The 18,360-nt window shown below is 47.9% G+C and overlaps 1 protein-coding gene across 1 annotated transcript in view; it reads left to right on the top strand.

Annotated features, from left to right (window-relative positions):
* The first annotated feature begins 1,550 nt into the window (after positions 1–1,550).
* Bsn (bassoon presynaptic cytomatrix protein) overlaps positions 1,551–18,360 on the top strand; it is an 83,747-nt gene continuing 66,937 nt past the window's right edge. The window contains exon 1 of the mRNA XM_035443957.1: positions 1,551–1,780. Within this exon, the coding sequence (XP_035299848.1) occupies positions 1,551–1,780 (230 nt within the window). The remainder of the gene's footprint in view (positions 1,781–18,360) is intronic.

Genomic DNA, 18,360 nt, shown 5'->3' with positions numbered 1-18,360 from the left:
GAGGGCCTGTTAATATCCTAACTTTGCACACTAGGAAATGGAGGCTTAGTGAGTCCCAGGTCCTATCTGGGGAGTAGCCAGTCTGAGATGCTGACTCATATGGTTCCTAATTTGTTCACATGTAGTCACCAGACATGAAACAAAAATCAAACACTCTTCAGCACAGGAGGAAGCATAGCAAGGACCACCATACGCAGACTCTCCTCCCTCCGCACCAGACAGGCTCAGGAGTTTAGCCAGAGCAGCAGACAGGGCAGAAAACACCAGGAAGTGGAGGGCTCTGAAGTCCTTCTCTTACCGGCTCTGTTACAGAGTTTGGGGAAAACCATCTTGCATCCTCCCCTCCTGAACAGACAGCACTTGCCTGATCACTGATGTTCAGTTGGATTAGAACTTCTTTGTTTTCAAGACAGGGGTTCACTGTGCAATCCTGGCTGTCCTGGAACTCACTCTGTATACCCGGTTGGCCTCAAACTCATAGAGATCCTCCTGCCTCTGCTGGGATTAAAGGCATGCACCACCAATGTCAGGCTAAAAGCATTTATTTGTTTTGAGACAGGATCTCTTTATGTAGCCTTGGCTGTCTTGGAACTTTCTATGTAGATTAGGCTGGCCTCGAACTCACGGAGATCTTCCTGCCTCTGCCTCCCGGGTGCTGATTAAAGGTGTTCACCGCTATGCATGGCTCCTGTTTTTAATGATGCATATGTGTGTGGGTGTGCACGAGTGCCCGTTTGTTGAGGACAGAGACATGGGAGCCCTCTGAACTAAAATACAGACAGTTAGTTGTAAGCCCACTGACGTGGGTGCTGGGAACAGGACATGTCTTCTGGAGGAGCAGTGTACGATCTTAACTGCTAAACCATCTCTCAAGATCCTCTTTTAAAAGAAGACATCTTCATTTGTGTCTGTATATGGTTCGGGGCACGGGCGGGTGTGGAGATGAGAGTGCAGCGTGAGGAAGTTGGTTCTCTTCCTTCAACATGTGGTCCCTAACTCACTTCTTTCAACATGTGGTCCCAGACTCGACAGACAGCACCGGTTACCGCTTGATCCCTCTTGCGGGCCACTCTCTTTTACAATGGTTTGGTGTAGGCTGGCCTCAAAGGGGCTGCGTGCTTAGTTGGTGACCTTGGCTTTCCTGCCTCTGCCTCCCAAGGACTGGCATGACACGCGTAGGCCACCACCCCGGCTCTTGGGTGGCCTCGGAGGTCTAGTGAACCTCCAGCCGCCTGGCCCCGCCGGCCTCCATTCAGCACACGCCGGCCGCGCTGGCCGCGGAGGACGCACGCGCGGGCTCCGGAGGCCTTTTCCCGTCGACCCCGAGGCTGGCGCGTGGACACGAGTCTTCGCGGGCCGGCGTGAGCGCGCGCGGGGAAGGGGGGGCGGCGTGTGCAGGGCAGGGGTGCGCGCTAGGCGCATGCGCGGCATCAGGCGGCGGTGCGAGCCGAGCTGGGAGATGGCGGCAGCAGCGGTGGAGTGGAGAGTGTGAGCGCCGCCCGGGAGCCGCCGGCCCGGGCGCAGTGCGACCCCGACCCCGCCTGCCCACCATGGGCAACGAGGCCAGCCTGGAGGGCGGCGCGGGTGAAGGGCCGCTGCCGCCCGGAAGCTCTGGTCCGGGCCCGGGCCCCGGAGCAGGGAAGCCGCCTTCAGCACTAGCTGGCGGCGGACAGCTCCCCGCAGCTGGAGCTGCGCGAGCAGGACCCCCGGCCCCTGGTCTCGGTCTGGGCCCCGGCCCTGGCCCCGGCCCCGGCCCCGGCCCCGGCCCCGGCCCGGGCAGGTAAGAGCGCGGGTCTGGGTGCCTGGGGGGCAGGGAGCTGCGGTTCGAGTCTGGGGCCGGGGCCTGGAATCCCACGATCTAGCGGATAGCCAGTTCGGGTCTGCCCGCACTCCGAGTCCTGCCAGATTGGCGTGAGCTGGGTGGTCGTGTGTGTGTGTGTGTGTGGGGGGGGGGGACCCTAGGTTTCCAGCCGCCCCGCCTTGACAGAACAGGATGGTGAGTACAGGGTTAGTCAGGGCCTGCAGACCGTGACTTCGTCACAATCCCCCAATTTCCTTCCCCCTAGCACAGGGGACCAACAGCTCAAGAGGGGCTTATGTAACCTTAGCCTGGTCCCTCTGCACAGGGGAGCAACGGGATGGAAGACATCCTCCCTGTCTGCCGGTGTCTGCATATGTCCATTGTGTTGGGTCGAGGAAAGAGCACAACGGGAGTGGCTGTCAGGGAAGATAAGTGTCACTGCGAGGAATGGGGGGAGGTGGGAGGAGTTGGACCATGAACTTGGTCTTTTGCTTTCCTTAAGCATTCCGTGGCTGTCACTGTCTTTGAGAAAAGGGAAATTGACCACTGGATACCATCAGGCCCAATAATACTCACAGTCCTGTGCTTCCATCAAGGGTTAGTGGACACTTTCAGGTGAAGCAAAATGCTATTGAATTACCTAGCACAAGATACGAACTCGTGGCTTAATGACTTAGATCAACACCTCAAACCAGTGGCAAAGCTGAAACAGAGCAGATCTGGTCAAGTAGTTCAAGCCCAGCTTCTTTCAGATGTTTGCCAACCCAGTTCTGCAAAATCAAGTTGCTTTGAATGCAGAGGATGCGAACGCTAATCCATGTCAACCGACTAAAGATGACCAAGAGATGACAGGGTAAAATGGAAGCATTATTTTTTACACTAGTTGGGCCTGGGGAGTAGCATACTCCTTGGGGCAGTGCAGCCATCTCCATACGAAGCTGCCAATATATATTGCTTTGCCTTTCCCAGAACACAAAAACTCCAAGGAAGATTAATTTTTGCTTTTGCAGAAGCCCAACTATGTTTCTCCTGTGTTTATTTCCTCAGAAGTCATTTCTTAGACAACTTACAGGGATGAAGCTCTTAGTAGCCCGGAATCTGCCTCAAACAAGCCAGCCTGTGAACGTACCTTTTAGAGGTGGAATTTGCCCATTTACATTTGCTATTACAATAATGCAGTTGAGTAGCACACAGCTCTTAGCACTGCAAACACTGTCCATCTTGCTGTGTGTTGAGTTGTTGTTTGGGATTTAGCTCAAGACAGAAGCTCACCATGCTTCAGTCCTCTGGCTCCAAGGAAAAGCTACAGCGGAATGGAAAAACACCTTGTAGTTGAGAGCTCTATATGGGGAGTTTGCCATTTTTCTTCCGGTTAGCTGTTGATCAGATGTTGCAGAGACAAGCATATGGGGTTTTGGAAAGACCTGGCAGTGCAGAGGGACAGGAAAGAGGCTGTTGTATCCTGCCCACACTCCTCAGTGTTTCATTTCTATTCTACCTATAACCCCTGCTACAGGACAGGCCCATCCAGTGCCATGTGTCCAGGAACCGTGGGCTCTTGATGGATTAAGCACTTACAACACATCTTGCCAGCTGCGCGAAGGGCTCACACTTGGGCCTGTGTTCTTGAGGTCCTTCAGCTTTCGGGCTCAGGAGGTGAGTTGGTGATTTGTCACCAACTCTCGGGACTGAGGACCCTTAGGGGACAGGACTCACTCTTCCAGCTGCTGGTCAGCTTATCACAGCATGTCCGCTAAACAGACAACGGCATGGTCTGTCTCTCCATCAGGGTCGGGATGGCTTCTGCTCCCTCTTGCCAGTGCGTCTCAGGCACCTGATACCAAATTTAGCAGGTTCTGTTCTGAGATGCTGATGAGCAGATCGGCCCACCAATGGGGAGAAAGCCCCATGGCATGTACCTCTAGGCATTCAGCAAAGAGCATTGCACAGGGATATCTTTGAATTTTGTAGCAGTCAGAAACTTCATAGTATTGGGGAGAGGGTCAAAAGAAGGTGTGATTAAATTTCTAACCCCACAGGAGAACTGAGGTTCCTAGGGAGTCGAATCCTGGTTCTTTCCTATTGCCATGTCACCTCCTGTCACCTCAAGCTGAATTTGTTTTTTCATCCCCAGACTGTGCTGACTTGGGCTCTGTGAGGGGGTGGCTTCAACATTCAAGGCTGAAGAGCCTGACTAGAATTCAGTAGGCATCCGTGCTGCCACACCCAGAGCTGTGTCTCGGCCTGTCGGGGTGAAGGCAGATTCTTTAAGCACTGGAGAGCTCCATAAGGAAGGATTTTCTGTTTCTGGTCTCAGGTTCACTACATACGGTTATATCAGCTCTGCTTTTCCCAAGGAGTAACAGATTGGGAGAAGGCTGATCTCCGTCTCAGACTCTGCTGTGCAAACTGTGTGAGCTGGTAGGGGCTACATCCTGTTAGAGGAAGGGGCCCCATTCATTAATTCATTCATTTACACACTCACTCATTTATAGAGATGTATCAATGTACAGCAAGAGCACAAGATGATGAATTTTACCTGTACATATATCCAAGGCATGCCACGAGATTAAGGCCAGACCTTGTAAATACCTGACACAGTACCTTTGGGGAAAAAGTGCTCAAAGGGTCTGGGAGGTGGTGCTGTGGTAGAGGGCTTACCCAGTACCTATGAGGCCCTGGGTTCAAGCCCCAGTACCAAAATACCTGTTTATTGGGTACTGGGGAGATGGTTTAACAGTTAAGAGCACTGACTGCTCTAGAGGACCTGAGTTCAATCCCCAGCACCCACATGGTGGCTTACAACCATCCATAACTCCTGTTCCAGGGGATCTGACACTCTGTTCTGGCCTCCACAGACACCAGGTACAAGTGGTATACAGACATACATGTAAGCAAAACACCCATACACATAAAAGTAAACCTTAAAAAAGATTACACAAAGCAAAATGGCGAGGTGGCTCAGTGGTTTGCTGCACTATCCCAGCACACACACAACAAGCTAGCCACCTCATACAAATCTGCAGCCCCACTACTGAGGGATGTGGGCAGAGACAGGAGGGACCTCTAAGACCTGCTGGCTTCCAGCCTCTCTGAGAAAATGAGAGCCCCAGGTTCAAAAGGGGTAAGTGGAGAGTGGTGGAAGAGATGCCTGGTACCCTATTTTGGCATCTTCTTATGTGGACACAGGTGTGTGCATCCCTCCCCCCAACTGTGCAATAGACTCAGATACATATTTGCACACAGTAAATAAATACATGTAATAATTTACTTTAAAATTGCACAAAGGGTCCGCATAGATCAGTGGCCTTGTCCATATCAGCTATAAGAACTTGTAAATGTTTTGTGATATACAAACTGATCTTCAATAAGTTAGGGAAGGTATCTTAGCCAAGAGCAAGCACTGGATTTGGCTTCATGGAGGGTATAGGAGGAAAAAATATGGTACTTCATACCCTTTAGCCCTTAGTCGGGTCAGGTCTCTCTTCAAGAGCCAAACCATAGATAATCTCTAGGAGGAATTGTGGGCAGCCTTGTGTCTGGGAGGTGCCACACAGGCAGTGTGTAATGATGGGTAGTCAAGTAGGAAGATGAAGGGCTCAGTTAGGTTTCAGGAGAGGGAGACACCCAAAGCATTATGGGAAAATTATTGGAATCCAGAGAGAGAGAAGGGGGAAGAGGAAGGGAAGAGGAATGCGGTCCACATGGCAGAGAATGAGACTGAATGAAAGACAGGGAGAGAGAGGTAAATCCAGGTGAGACATCTCTCTCTAAATGCCCAGCAAAATCCATAATTCCCTTTTACCTCGTATACCATGGAGAAATCTTGAACCAAAGACGGCTGGACATAGAGAACCTGATTGTTTTCTGGATCGGCGCAGAGTACACTGAGAACCTCATGGAGTTTGTTCCTCTCAAAATGGATTTGTCAGGCATAGTGTCTGGATTATTGTGTTAGCTAATAGTCATGGACTAGCTGGGCATTGGTGGCACACGCCTTTAATCCCAGCACTCGGGAGGCAGAGGCAGGTGGATCTCTGTGAGTTCGAGGCTAGCCTGGTCTACAAGAGCTAGTTCCAGGATAGCCTTCAAAGCCACAGAGAAACTCTGTCTCAAAAAACCAAAAAAAAAAAAAAAAGTCATGGACTAGCAAAATCTACAGTGTAATAGTGCATAGTGTAAAGATATAATGACAGGACTCAATTGCCAGGTTAGGAAATAATGATTGTCAATTAGAGGTCTTATCTGGCCCCAGTGGCTGAGTTTTTTGGGAGTGTGGGTATGTGTTAAAGTGGCCTTCTTTTAGAATAGTGACACTGTCAATTTTACTCAAGGCAATCATTTTTGCATTTCTTGCCAGGGAAAAGGGGGCAACTTTGGTAATATTTTTCCCAGCGCTGGTAGGATGGGTAGATGTCGTAGGGTTTTGTGCTTTGTTTGTTTTTTGGAAACAGAATCTTACTCTGTAGCCTGAACTGGCCTGGAATTCACTACGTGACCCAGGTGGCCTTGGATTTAGGATGCTTCACCTGCCTCTGCTTTACAATTGCTGGACTACAGGCGTGAATGGCCATGTCTGGGACTTCAGGCATGAGTGGCCATGTCTGGCTGTGGATTTAAAAAATGTTTTTCTGGTGGAGAAATTAGAAGAGATACCATTTAAACAAACAAACAAAACAAGGTTACTGTGGAAAATTTCAAGCATATATAATAATAGAGGGAATAGTCTAATAAAGCCCTGTGTTCCAATTACTCAGCCACAGCCATTATCATCATAACCAATCAAGTTTCATTTACTCCTCTCCCTTCCTCCTGAAACAAATCCCAGACATTCCAACATTCCATTATCAGTTCTAGTGTACACTTCCAAGAATCCAGAGCTTCGTACAAATGTAACCATAGTGCAGTCATCATGTCTAAGTATGCATTTCCTTCTTTCTGGGGAAGGTTTGCTAGGAATCAAACCCAGAGTCTCATGAAAACTAGGCAGGCACACTGTCTCAGAGCTGAATGTGCAGCTCAACAACCTGTTCTTTTGAAATAAGATTTATTGTTAATTATGTGTATTTGTGTTTGTGTGTGGGTAAGCACCCTAGAGCAAGTGACTGAAGAGGCCCAAAATTTTGGATCTCCTTTGAACTGGTTATAGGTAGTTTGCGCCACCCAATATGGGTGCTGAATCTGGGTCCTCTACAAGAATAGTACACAATGTTAGGTGCTGAACTGTCTCTCCAGTGCCCATCAACCTGTTTTGTTAGTTTGTTTGTTTTGAGACAGGGTTTCTCTGTGTAGCCCTGGCTGTCCTAGCTCTGTAGACCAGGTTGGCCGTGAACTCACGGAGATCCACTTGCCTCTGCCTCCCAAGTGCTGGGATTAAGGGTGTGTATCATTACTTGGAACAATCTGTTCTCTGTTTGGTTTTGGTGTTTGGTTTTTTGGTTTTTCAAGACAGAGTTCCTCTGTGTAACCTTGGTTGCCCTGGAACTCACTCCATAGACCAGGCTGGCCTCCAACAATCTGTTCATAATTTCAGGGAATATTTGGATGTGGTTCTGTTTTCTGATTAGTTTATAGATTTTGACAGTTGGTTTGTTCAAATTTTGATGCAGATATCAAATCTAGTCTCTTTAATACACTGTCTCTTCATTTGTTCTTTTTGTAATTTAAGTATTACAGATCTGAGTCACTTATTCTGTAATTCTAAATATTCTGGACTATGTTAATTGTATTCTTGTGTCATTTAAGATGTATCTTGGCCAGTGTTTTCCTGAAAATTGGATATTATATTTAGAATCTATTCAGATTCACATTTTATCATCATCATTATTATTAATTATTTGTAGTTCTGGAGTTCAAACCCAGGGGATTCATGCATTCATGGAAATGCTGTACACTGAATTATATGTCACAAGCCCACACATTTCATTGGTTTTGTTGTTATTTTTGAAACCAAGTCTTGCTATATGGTTCAAGTTGATCTTGAGCTCATTTTGTGTAGCCCAGGATGGCCTCAAACTCTCAATCCTCCTGCCTCATCTTCCTGAGTGCTGAGATGACAGGCATGCACCACCATGCTTGGCTGAAATTCTACCTTTAGAAAAAGGGATTTGTTGAAGGATTCTGATGTGGAGAGGGAGGGAAGTCACTAAAAATAGAGCCTGGCTTTGGACTAATTTGGGAGTCAAAAAACAATGTAGTGGGTCACGTTCTCTTCTTTCTCTGATGCCCTCCTTCTGAGTTTAAGAAGCCAACGCTGTCAGAGTCATGCCCTTTGAACTGGGCTCATGTGAGCCCTCTGTAGGTTCTAAGAGAGAGATTTGGGGGCCTTCAATAAATCCTCTTCATCTCATGTTCTTGCATTTCCAAATGGGAACCTTTTCCTCTCATTAGGATCAGGAATGGGGATGGCCAGACCCTGTACATGTGAACTACTCAAGGGGACCCAGAGTCCATGAGCCTGTCCCATTAAGCCAGGACTGATGAAATCGTTGTATTAGTTCCAACTATGGTTACTGGATGGCTGCTTCATCAAAGGCATTCTGCTCCGTGTTTTGTCTCTCTCAACCTGCCAGGCCATAGAGTCTGCAGGCCCCATCTGTTCTAGTCCTTCTTGTCCTTCCTGCCTGGGAACTGTTCTTAAACACTGAAATGGTGGCTGAGGCCTGTATGCTTGCAGCAGGGGCTGAGATGACACTTTATGATATGAACTCAGTGAACAGTCCAGATATGGGGACTCCTGCCTTAGTCCTCCTCAGGCCAGGAGCAGTCACTCTGGTTTGTGCACTGCATTCATAGATTTTTCCCAAGCTCCTGTCCTATAGGACTGTCTACCATCCCATTTGGAAGCACAGGTAGGGGGGTGGCTATAGGTGGGACCCTGGACTGTGACTCTCTGTTAGGGTGGCTGGAATTCTGACTTTCTGCCCTCTGTGGTCCCCTCCTTACTGATTGGGCCTCTAGCGGATGGGCGTCTTCTGGCCATGGTCATTCTCTGTTTGTTTGTTTGTTGTGGTTGTTTCTAACAAGAAAATTACTTGGAGGCATATTGGAAACCTTTTAGGTCCTTTTTAGGATCAAGTTCAGAAAAGCCTGCAGAAGCCTGGTTGCCCCCAACATAGGTGGCTATGCTATCAGAGTCAAAGGTGAAGAATCTGGGAGGAAGTAGGAGTTTAGAGGAGACCAAAGAGCCCTACCAGCTTGTCTAGGAGCTCATGAGAAGATACCTGACTCTGTTCTATCGGGAGTGTCCTACTGGGGAGTGTCCCTGGCCTTCCAGTGAGCCAGGGCTGTCCAGTGACACTGGCTTAGGGATGAAAATGATCCTCACAGTGATGCTGAATAACATTTAGACATGATTTGGTGAGTTGGAAAAGAGGGAAGGGAAGGGCATTTCTCAATCGTCACATTGATATACTGCTGTTTGGGGACAGGTAGCAAGCGACTACCTGCACTTAAATGTGTGTGTGTGTGTGTGTGTGTAAGAGAGACAAACATACACACAAAGACAGAAAAGAAGACAGAGAGACGGAGAGAAGAAAGAGAGTATGTATGGCATGTATTTAGACAGTAGAGGAAAGCCTCAGGTATTAGATCTTACCTACAACTTTGAGGCAGAGTCACTCTCTCTCTAAATTTATTTTATGTGTATGGGAGTTCACCTGCATATAAAATCTGTGCAATGTCTGGTGCCCACCAAGGCCGGAAGAGGACATCAGGTTCCCTGGAACTAGAGTTACGGACAGTTGTTAGCTGTCATATGGGTTCTGGGAATTGAACCTCTGGAAGAGGTTCCTCTGGAAGAGTAGCCAGTGCTCTTAGCCACTGAACAACCACTCTAGTCTTCCATACCCTTTCATTTTATCTTATCAGACAGGGTCTCTATAGAGCCCTGGGAGTCCTGGAACTTTCTGTGTAGACTAGGCTGGCCTTACACTCAGAGATCTGCCTGACTCTGCCTCCTGAGTGCTGGGATTAAAGCTGTGCGCCACTACACCTATCTCTCTACACCCCTTTAAATGTTTTATTTTTAATTATGTGTATGCATGTGTCTGTAGGAGGGTTTGTGAATGTCAGTGCCTGTGGGGACAAGAGGTACCCTGGAACTGCCGTTACAGACAGTTGTGAGCCACCTAACATGGGTGCTGAAAATCAAACTCTGGTCCTCTGGAAAAGCAGGAAGTGGTCTTCACCACTGAGCCATCTCTCCTGCGCCAGGCAGGGTCTCTTGTTCATGGCTGTCTATGCCAGGCTAGTTTCCATCTCACTGCAGGACCACTGCAATTATAGACACCTGCCACCACATCTGGCTTTTTATGTTGGTTCTTGGGGTTCAAACAGAAGTCTTCATGCTTGTGTGGCAAGACCTTTACTTACTGAGCCTAAATTTTCTAGAGGGTGGGTGAGTAGGTAGAGAGAGAGTTCTCAGGTAGCCCAAGCTGACCTTGAACTTATGACCTTCCTCTTTGCTTCTTCCTTCCAAGGACTGGGATTATAGTCATATGCCATTACACCAAGGCTTTTAAACAACACAGTATTCATTATGTACCACATGATGCTTTAAAGTATGTAAAACTAATTAAGGTATCTGTTCCCTCACATATTTATTTTCCTGTGGTGAAAAATAGTTGAAATCTACTCAGTAATTTTTCAAGAATGTAATATTGGTATTAACTACAGTTATGATGATATGCAGTAGATCTCTTGAATTTATTCTTCTTATTTAACTTGAAGTTGGTATCCTTTGACCAAAGTCTCTATACTCTCCTTTTATGTGCTTCTTATGTATGGGAACTCTTGTGGGGGTTTTGCAGTGAAATAGAAGGGTTTTTATTTTCTTAAATTTATTATTTATTTTGATGCTGGTAATTGAACCCAAGGCCTCATCCACCCTAGGCAAGTGCTGAACCATGAACTAAACCCTTGGTCCAGAGTAGATTTGTTGTTGTTGTTGTTCTTTTTGAGGCAGGTCTCACGAAGCTCAGGGTGGCCTCAAACTCCCTGTGTAGCTGGGGGTAATTCTGAACTTGTGATCTTCCTGCCTCTGCTCCCTGAGTGCTAGAATTACAGGCATGCGCCCCCACTCCCAGTTTCTGCGGTGCTGGGAACTGAACCCAGGGCTTCACGCCTGCTGGGCGGATGCTCTACCTTCTGGGCTACATGCATTGTTTTTGTCAGTGTTTCACTGTGTAGCCCAGACTGTTTTATGTTTTTTTCTTAGTTTTGGGTTTTTTGAAACAGGGTTTCTCTGTGTAGCTTTCCTGGAACTCACTCAGCAGACCAGCCTGGCCTTGAACTCACAGTGATCCACCTGCATCTGCCTCCCCATTCTGGGAGGGATTAAAGGGGTGCGCCACCTCCGATTGACTCCAGACTGTTTTTTTAAATCTTCTTGCCTCAATCTTCTGAGTGGTGGATCATAAGCACCATGCCTGGTCTAGAAGGTTTTAAAGGGAACCATTAGTTGAGCCTTTCTTTGGGTGAACCATGAGAATAAAGGAACCATAGGATGAACCATGGGCTTGTGGTCTGGGGAGAGACAGAAGCATGTGACCCATGTGACCTCATCTTTACCCTCCCTTTCCTCTTCCTTCTCCTTGTCCTTCTTGCCTCTGCTTCCCTTTGTCTCACAGAGGTAGGATAATCAAGAGCACGGTTTGAAGGGATTGTATTATTCCACATCCTAAAATAGTAGAACATATATTTGTATAGTGTTTTACAGCTTACAAAACACATTCAAAACATTAGCTTATTCTGTTGGGAGCTCTAAAGGCCTAGGATGAGCGATTCAGAACAGCTAGCTAGCAGACGTTAGCAAACCAAAAAACGCCTTGCACTGAGCACAGCTGGAGAGCCCTGTCATTTTCCTGCCTCCTGCTCAGACAAGATGGAAAATTTAGCAAGGGGAGGGGAGGGCTGTGCGAAAGCAAAAGGATCAGGAAGTAGGGCATTTGGATAAAGGACAGTGTAGGATGAAGACTTGTGTGGGCATCCTGAGTGAAGACCAGAAATGAAGGTTTTGATCCTTTGATGTTGCCCCAGACTCCACACTGAGTCTACACGCCGAGTAGATCTTTAGGATGGTCTTGTTTTATTTTTGAGCTTCTGGGGATCATGCTAGGTAAGCACTCCACCACTGACCCACACTCAGGGTCCTAAGTTTTCAGTTTTATTGTCTCTAAAATGAAGGGTTTAACTAGATGATCTCCAAAGCCCCATTTGCCTTTGACTTTTGATTTCTATTAGGTGAATAAGAAGGAAGGATGGTGCTACCCACTGTTCTTCAATAGAGAATAGAAGTCAAGGTCATAAGCTAGCCATGGTGGCTCATACCTGTAATCCAGCATTCAGGAGGCTGAGGTAAGAGGGTCACCCTGGGCTCCAGGCCAGCATGTGTTACATAGTACATCAGCCTGAGATACAGAATGGACCCTGTCTCAAACAAAACAAGATTCCAAATAAAAGCACAGTGTGTGTCCTTCAGGGGAGCCAGAGGAAGCTGTAAATAGAGGATGGCTCATTTACTCTGTTCCAGAGATTTCTAGGTAAGTCAAGCTTGGAGTTAGGGAAGGCTCCGAGGCATCCTCCAGGTGAATACTTGAAAAGGCACTGGCTTCTTGCACTGGTTTAGCCATCCCGGTAACAAAGCTGCAAGCGAAACCTAAGCAAGCAGAGCCTGCTGCAGGTTGGCTGTTCCCTGCTGTGTGTCCCCTCATCTCCTGAGTATTGTTCCACCCACTGCAGGTGCTCTGGCAATGGCCAGTGTGCCTATGATTGCATGAGGTGGGCAAAACTTTGTGTTTGTGTGTGTGTGTGGGGGGGCAGCACAAGGAAAAGGTTAGCCCCAAAGAGTCCAGTTTTGCCTACTCCACCCAGGCAGTTGGACCAGCTGGGTCAACACTCTCATTTTAAAGGAAAGAGCTGCCCCAAGGCTCTGTGGGTTCAGGCCATACCTCCTCAGAGTCAAGGTCCAGTATGTGAGGGTAATCGCTTTAGGAGTATGGCTTGACTTTCAGCAGGTAATGTGTTTGATCTGTCTCTATTTTAGCTTGAATATCTAACCCTAATGAATGCTATAATGGCTGCTGTCATCTCCACAGGCAGGCTTTGCTTTGATATGGAAGCTGAAGTGTTCTGTAGCCTTTGGTCTTTCTTGGCAGATTCCACCATTGGGAAACTCTTGCTTCTGGTTATTTGAACCGGATTTCCTTGTACTTCTTGTCGTCCGGTCTTCTACCCAGAGGTTTTTCAGGTGTTCACTATGACCCTCCTATCTGCCATATTCTCACACCTCCTCAATCCCGTCTTCCCTGGTGGTGACATCTTCAGCTCCTTTGACCATAGTGGGACTCTGGGGCAGTTGCCTACCTAAGCTGTCCTGCTCAAGTCTCTCAGTACTCAGAGGATAGGGTCACATGGATTATGAGTAACACAGTCTGAGGGATGAGAACCTTCACTCATGCAGCAAAGAAACAGCTTCCTCTGCCTTTCTGAGATCTCTGTGGCAGCTACCCCATGCCTGTCCAGCCTCATGGCCATCTCTGCATGAAGGCTAAGTGTCCTCCATCTTGGACATGTACAACTTAGGTGTGTATCTGTGGGAGCCTGCCTGGGTCCTGCCATGTCTTCCTTGCGTATTCCTGGAGATTCCTTTAACCTATGAGATCACTGGGCCCTGACTCTGTTCCCCTGGAGAGGGAGGGCAATAACCAAGGAGTCTGCTTGTTTCGGAAGTCGTGCTCTGAGGCCACTCTTCTCTGTGGAACCACTTTTCCATCCCTACATCTGACCTTGAGTGGCCGGTGTTGGAGTTTCATGACCAAGGCTTTGCTAGCTAATGTCGGGAGAGTTGCCCACTGGAGAGAGAGGGCGAGTCGAAGTCAGATTAGAGAGGTTAGCACCCTTTTTACCCTGGCCACAGCCGCTGTGCACTGCAGCGGAATCTCCGTTCAGGCCTGTTCTTCTCCTGACAGCCTTTCTTTAGCTACACTAGCTTTTGCTCCGCAGGAACCATCCATATTCCCAGAAGGAGCAGGTGTTCTGCAGACAAAATTCTAAATATACATAGGAGGAGAAACTGTGGAATGGTGAGGGACCAGGAAGGTGGCTCAGGTGGGAAAGGGCCAAGCCTGAGGCCCAGAGCCTGCTCCTCCAAACCTGCTCCTTCCCCTCCATCACCCAAACTGGACCCATAGGTGTGTGCTTGCTCGTCCAGCTGATCTTTCCAACAAAAACAGCAACTAAAATGCCGCCTCACTTCTTTAAGGTCTTGATACATTGTCATTATTATGTATTGACTTTATTCTAATATATATGTATGTATGAATATAGGTAGAGTGTAGAATATGTATGTATATATGTGTGTATTTATTTTAAAGTAATAACATAGCTATTTTTTAAATTAGCAATAATACTAGTGAATGTAATTTAAAATTCCCTGTGGTATATTTTGTCTTTAGGTTATATCTTTCCAGAGATATATAGGCTCATGTCTTGAATTATTAGAAATTATTATTCCCTGTGTGGTTATGTCATTAATAAGATATAAAATTAAGCTCCTTTATTCCAGTTGGTTTTTAATTTGTGAGGATTGTTTTTTTGATCAATTATCTGTTTTCACCATATTATTGCACAAATAAGTCAGCCAAACTTCAATGAGTTCAAACAACAGTTCTTTAAAAAATCCTCTTAAAAAAAAATCTGCAAGCTGGGTAGAATTCAGAGATCCAGGCTGGACTCCAAGCTGCAGTTGGGTCCAGCTCTGCTTAGTGTGTGCCTCATCTTCCCTGGACAGCAGCCTAGCTGACAGTTCTCACAACAAAGATGACAGACACACAGAGTGTGGGTCTAGCTGCGCAAGCACATTTTAAGTCTCTGACTTACTCACTGTGGCGGTTTAAAAGAGACTGGCCCCCATAGGCTCACATATTGGAATGCTTAGTCACCAGGGAGTGGTACTGTTTGAAAGGATTAGAAGGATTAGGAGGTGTGGCCTTGTTGGATGAAGTGTGCCACTGGGGGTGGATCAGGATGTAGCTCTCAGCTGCTGCCTGAGTGTCCTATGTTCTGCCACATTCCTGCCATGTTGATAATGGACTAAGCCTCAGCCAGCCCCATTAAATGCTCTGTTGTGTAAGAGCTGGTTGGGGGGCTGGAGAGATTGCTCAGTGGTTAAGACCACTGGCAGCTCTTCCAGAGGACCTGGGTTCAATTCCCAGCACTCACATGGCAGCTCACAGCTGTCTGTAACTCCAGTTACAGGACTTCTGACATCCTCACACAGATATACATTCAGGGAAAACACCAATGAATAAAAATTTTAAAAACTAAACAAACAAACAAACAACAACAACAACAAACAAACAAACAAGCGGTTGGTTGGTCATGGGTTCTCTTCAGAGCAGTAGAGCGGTGACTGACACTCATGTGCTGATTTTTGTTAGGCAACACAATCCGTGGTTAAGTCCAATGTGGTATTGTAGTTACCTGTGGCTGTGTCACCAATTGCCTCACAACTTGGTGATGGAAAATAAACACTGTTTTGGTTCAGACTCTGTAATACAGGGATTCAGGAAGGGGGCACTGGGTGTGGCTTATTTCTGCTCCTTTTTCCCTCCCTTCTGAGGTAAGAAACATTTTATCAGCACTTCCCTTTCTTTTCCTTTTTTTTTTTTCTGCCGGTTTTTTGAGACAATGTTTCACTGTGTAGCCTTGGCTGTCCTGGAACTTTCTCTGTCTACCAGGCTGGCCTTGAACTCAGAGATCCACCTGCCTCTGCCCCCAGGGTGCTGGGATTGTGTGCTACCACTCCCAGCCCCACTTCTCTTTCTTGAAACAGAGTCTCACTATGGAGCCCTGACTGGCCTGGAGCTCACTGTGTAGACCTAGAGATCCGCCTGCTTCTGCCTCTGCTTTGTGAGTGCAGGGGTTAAAATCCTGGGTTAAAGGAGCCTTATTTACAAATGTATCGTGGTGATCACCTTGTAGCAGGGGACAGAAATTCTTCCTGCTTTCTCTGCATCTGCACCGTGTTCCCCATGTAAATGTAACATGATCTATCCATGGACATTGGCCTCAGCATCACAGTGAAGAACAAGATTCACATGTTATGTTGTGTTTTTATCAGTGTGTCTGTGAGATTTTTCTTCAGGTGGATTGCTTGAAACAAAATGGTAAATGCAGTTTTCCATTTGTTGCTAGCCCTAAGGACAAAAGCTGGAGGGTGTGGGCCCTAGTGAGGTATCTTGGCTAATTAATACTGAGAGATTGCCCATGAGCCAGGGTGTAGGGTGAAGCATGGAGCTGGGAAGGGTGTGATCCCAGCCATCATCCTGGAGGTGGGGCAGAGGGCTTGCCAAGGGCTTGTGCCTGACAGAGAACAGTTGGGAGAACCCTGAGTTTGGCCTGAACGTCTGGTGTTGTACATGGAGAGAGGTGGCAGAGAGCGAGATGAAGGCATAGGGACTAGGTTTGGGGATTTGCTTTGGGGCCAATTGTGCTTTGTTTCCCCTGGTGCTGGAGATCAAACCTAGGGAACTACTCTGGAATGCACTAGGGTATGCTTTGGAGGCATCCAAGGGAGGTGACAAGCCCGCTGAGGAGTCAGATCTCGGCTATCAAATTAAGGCAGCACTTCACCTGCAAGAGCCTTACTGTAATGCCACCTGGTTCTCAAAAGAGATAAAGAGGAGGAAAGTGAGGCAGAGCTGCCGTTCCAGGAGAGCGAGTCGAGTGCACCCAGTTGAACAAACATTAGTCTTGTCAAATGAAACGTACACACTCAGCACGAGGCCTGGCATAACACGATTGTTAACTGAAGCCAGGTTTCATATACAGGACTGAGAATCAAAAGGTGAACAAGACAGTTGCACCCTCGCTGAGCATTCTAGAACAAATTTGAATTAAACTTGATTAAGGGTATGTTCCCTGGCCTCCAGGCACTATTATGCAGCAGTAATGCCTAATGGGCTCAGAGGGCCCAATGCGGGCCATCCTTCCCATGCTCACAGAGCCGCTAAGACAGCAGTTAGGGCTCAGACTAAACACTTAACTTGAAAGGCTCTCAGAGCTGAAGTCCAGGCCACCTGGGTCACGGAGGACAGCACCCACGAGGGAGTGTTCCTCTGACTCTTAGTCCTTCCTTCCTCATGAAACTTCCTGAAGCTGACTAAGGCTTTGGGCCTCCAGCTTGAGGAAGAGTGGGTGAGACAGGGTCTCCTTGGCAGATATGAGGGTTGGAAAGAAGGCTGCTGCTGCCCTGAAGCTGTGCCCTGCTCACGGGTGACATGGGTACAGATGCTACCACTGGCCTGGGATGTGAACTCCTCGGAGCCTGCAAGTGGGCTGTGTGGCTCTAAGGGCTCAGAAGTCAATGAACAGGAATAGGACTTTTCCAATGACTGGGCATCCATTCTTGCTCTCCTCCTGTGCTGAAAGCTCTTGTGCAAATGAAGGTGTTCAGTTGCTGATTGCCTGGCGTCTGCGTCTGAGACACACCACCCACAGAGCAGTCAGAGGGCTTTTCCTATTAGGGCACTCTGGGGAGTTGTGATGCAGGCTGAACCAATGGGAGAGACTGAGGAAGGAACAGACAGACCCGGGCAGTCTGCTCTCAGTGTTCCCAACAGACCAGGCCTGCCACATGGCTTACCCGACCCCAGCTACTTTATTACGGTGCATGTCGGAGACCACATAGTCCTGCTCGAACTGCTACTTTTCATCTGCCTGGCCATTTTGCTGTATTCTTTGCTTGCCTGAGCTGTGGAAACACAGACTGATGGGGAGCAGCCATAAGCCTCCCTAGGACTCCAGGGACAGATGTCAGGCACATTCCTAAATGGTAAAATCCCAAAACCTCTATACTCCTGAGTGTTGAGTAAGGGAAGCAAAAATACTCTTAGAGACCAAAGATCTTTGTGGGGACCCCGGGGCGGCACCTTCTCTTCCAGTGTGAAGATCCTGGCTCAGTGGCAGTTCCTGTGGTGGCACAGGTACTCACCTGTTCCGGTGACAAGTGGCAAGAGGAAATGGGAAGCCTCCCTTTGGATAAACATCCTGCATTTTCTGCACTCCTGTGAAAACAGCCTCAGGGAATGTCAGGCCTGTGAAGCGGAGGGGCACAACCCCAAGTGCAACCAGGCTGAGTCTGCCTGCAGGGTTTGGCGGGGAACGCAGGCCTCAGCCGTGCTCCCCAGCTTCTGATCTGCAGTCCATTGGCGTCACAGGAGAGCACAAAGACCTAGGCAGACATGCATTGCTTTGAGAGTGCGTGCTCACAAGTGTGTACATGCATGCATGAGTGTATGTGTGCATGAGTGTGTTGTGTGTGTGCATGAGTGTGTGTGTGTGCATGAGTGTGTGTGTGCATGAGTGTGTGTGTGTGTGCATGAGTGTGTGTGTGTGTGCATGAGTGTGTGTGTGTGCATGAGTGTGTGTGTGTGCATGAGTGTGTGTGTGTGCATGAGTGTGTGTGTGTGTGTGCATGAGTGAGTGTGTGTGTGCATGAGTGAGTGTGTGTGTAGTTGAGCATGATTGTGTGTGTAGTTGAGCATGAGTGTGTGTGT

Source organism: Cricetulus griseus, chromosome 4, assembly GCF_003668045.3.
Source record: "Cricetulus griseus strain 17A/GY chromosome 4, alternate assembly CriGri-PICRH-1.0, whole genome shotgun sequence".
Classification (NCBI taxonomy): Eukaryota; Metazoa; Chordata; class Mammalia; order Rodentia; family Cricetidae; genus Cricetulus; species Cricetulus griseus.
The sequence above is the reverse complement of the archived record's forward strand: the minus strand, read 5'-3'. Positions and strand labels throughout refer to the sequence as shown.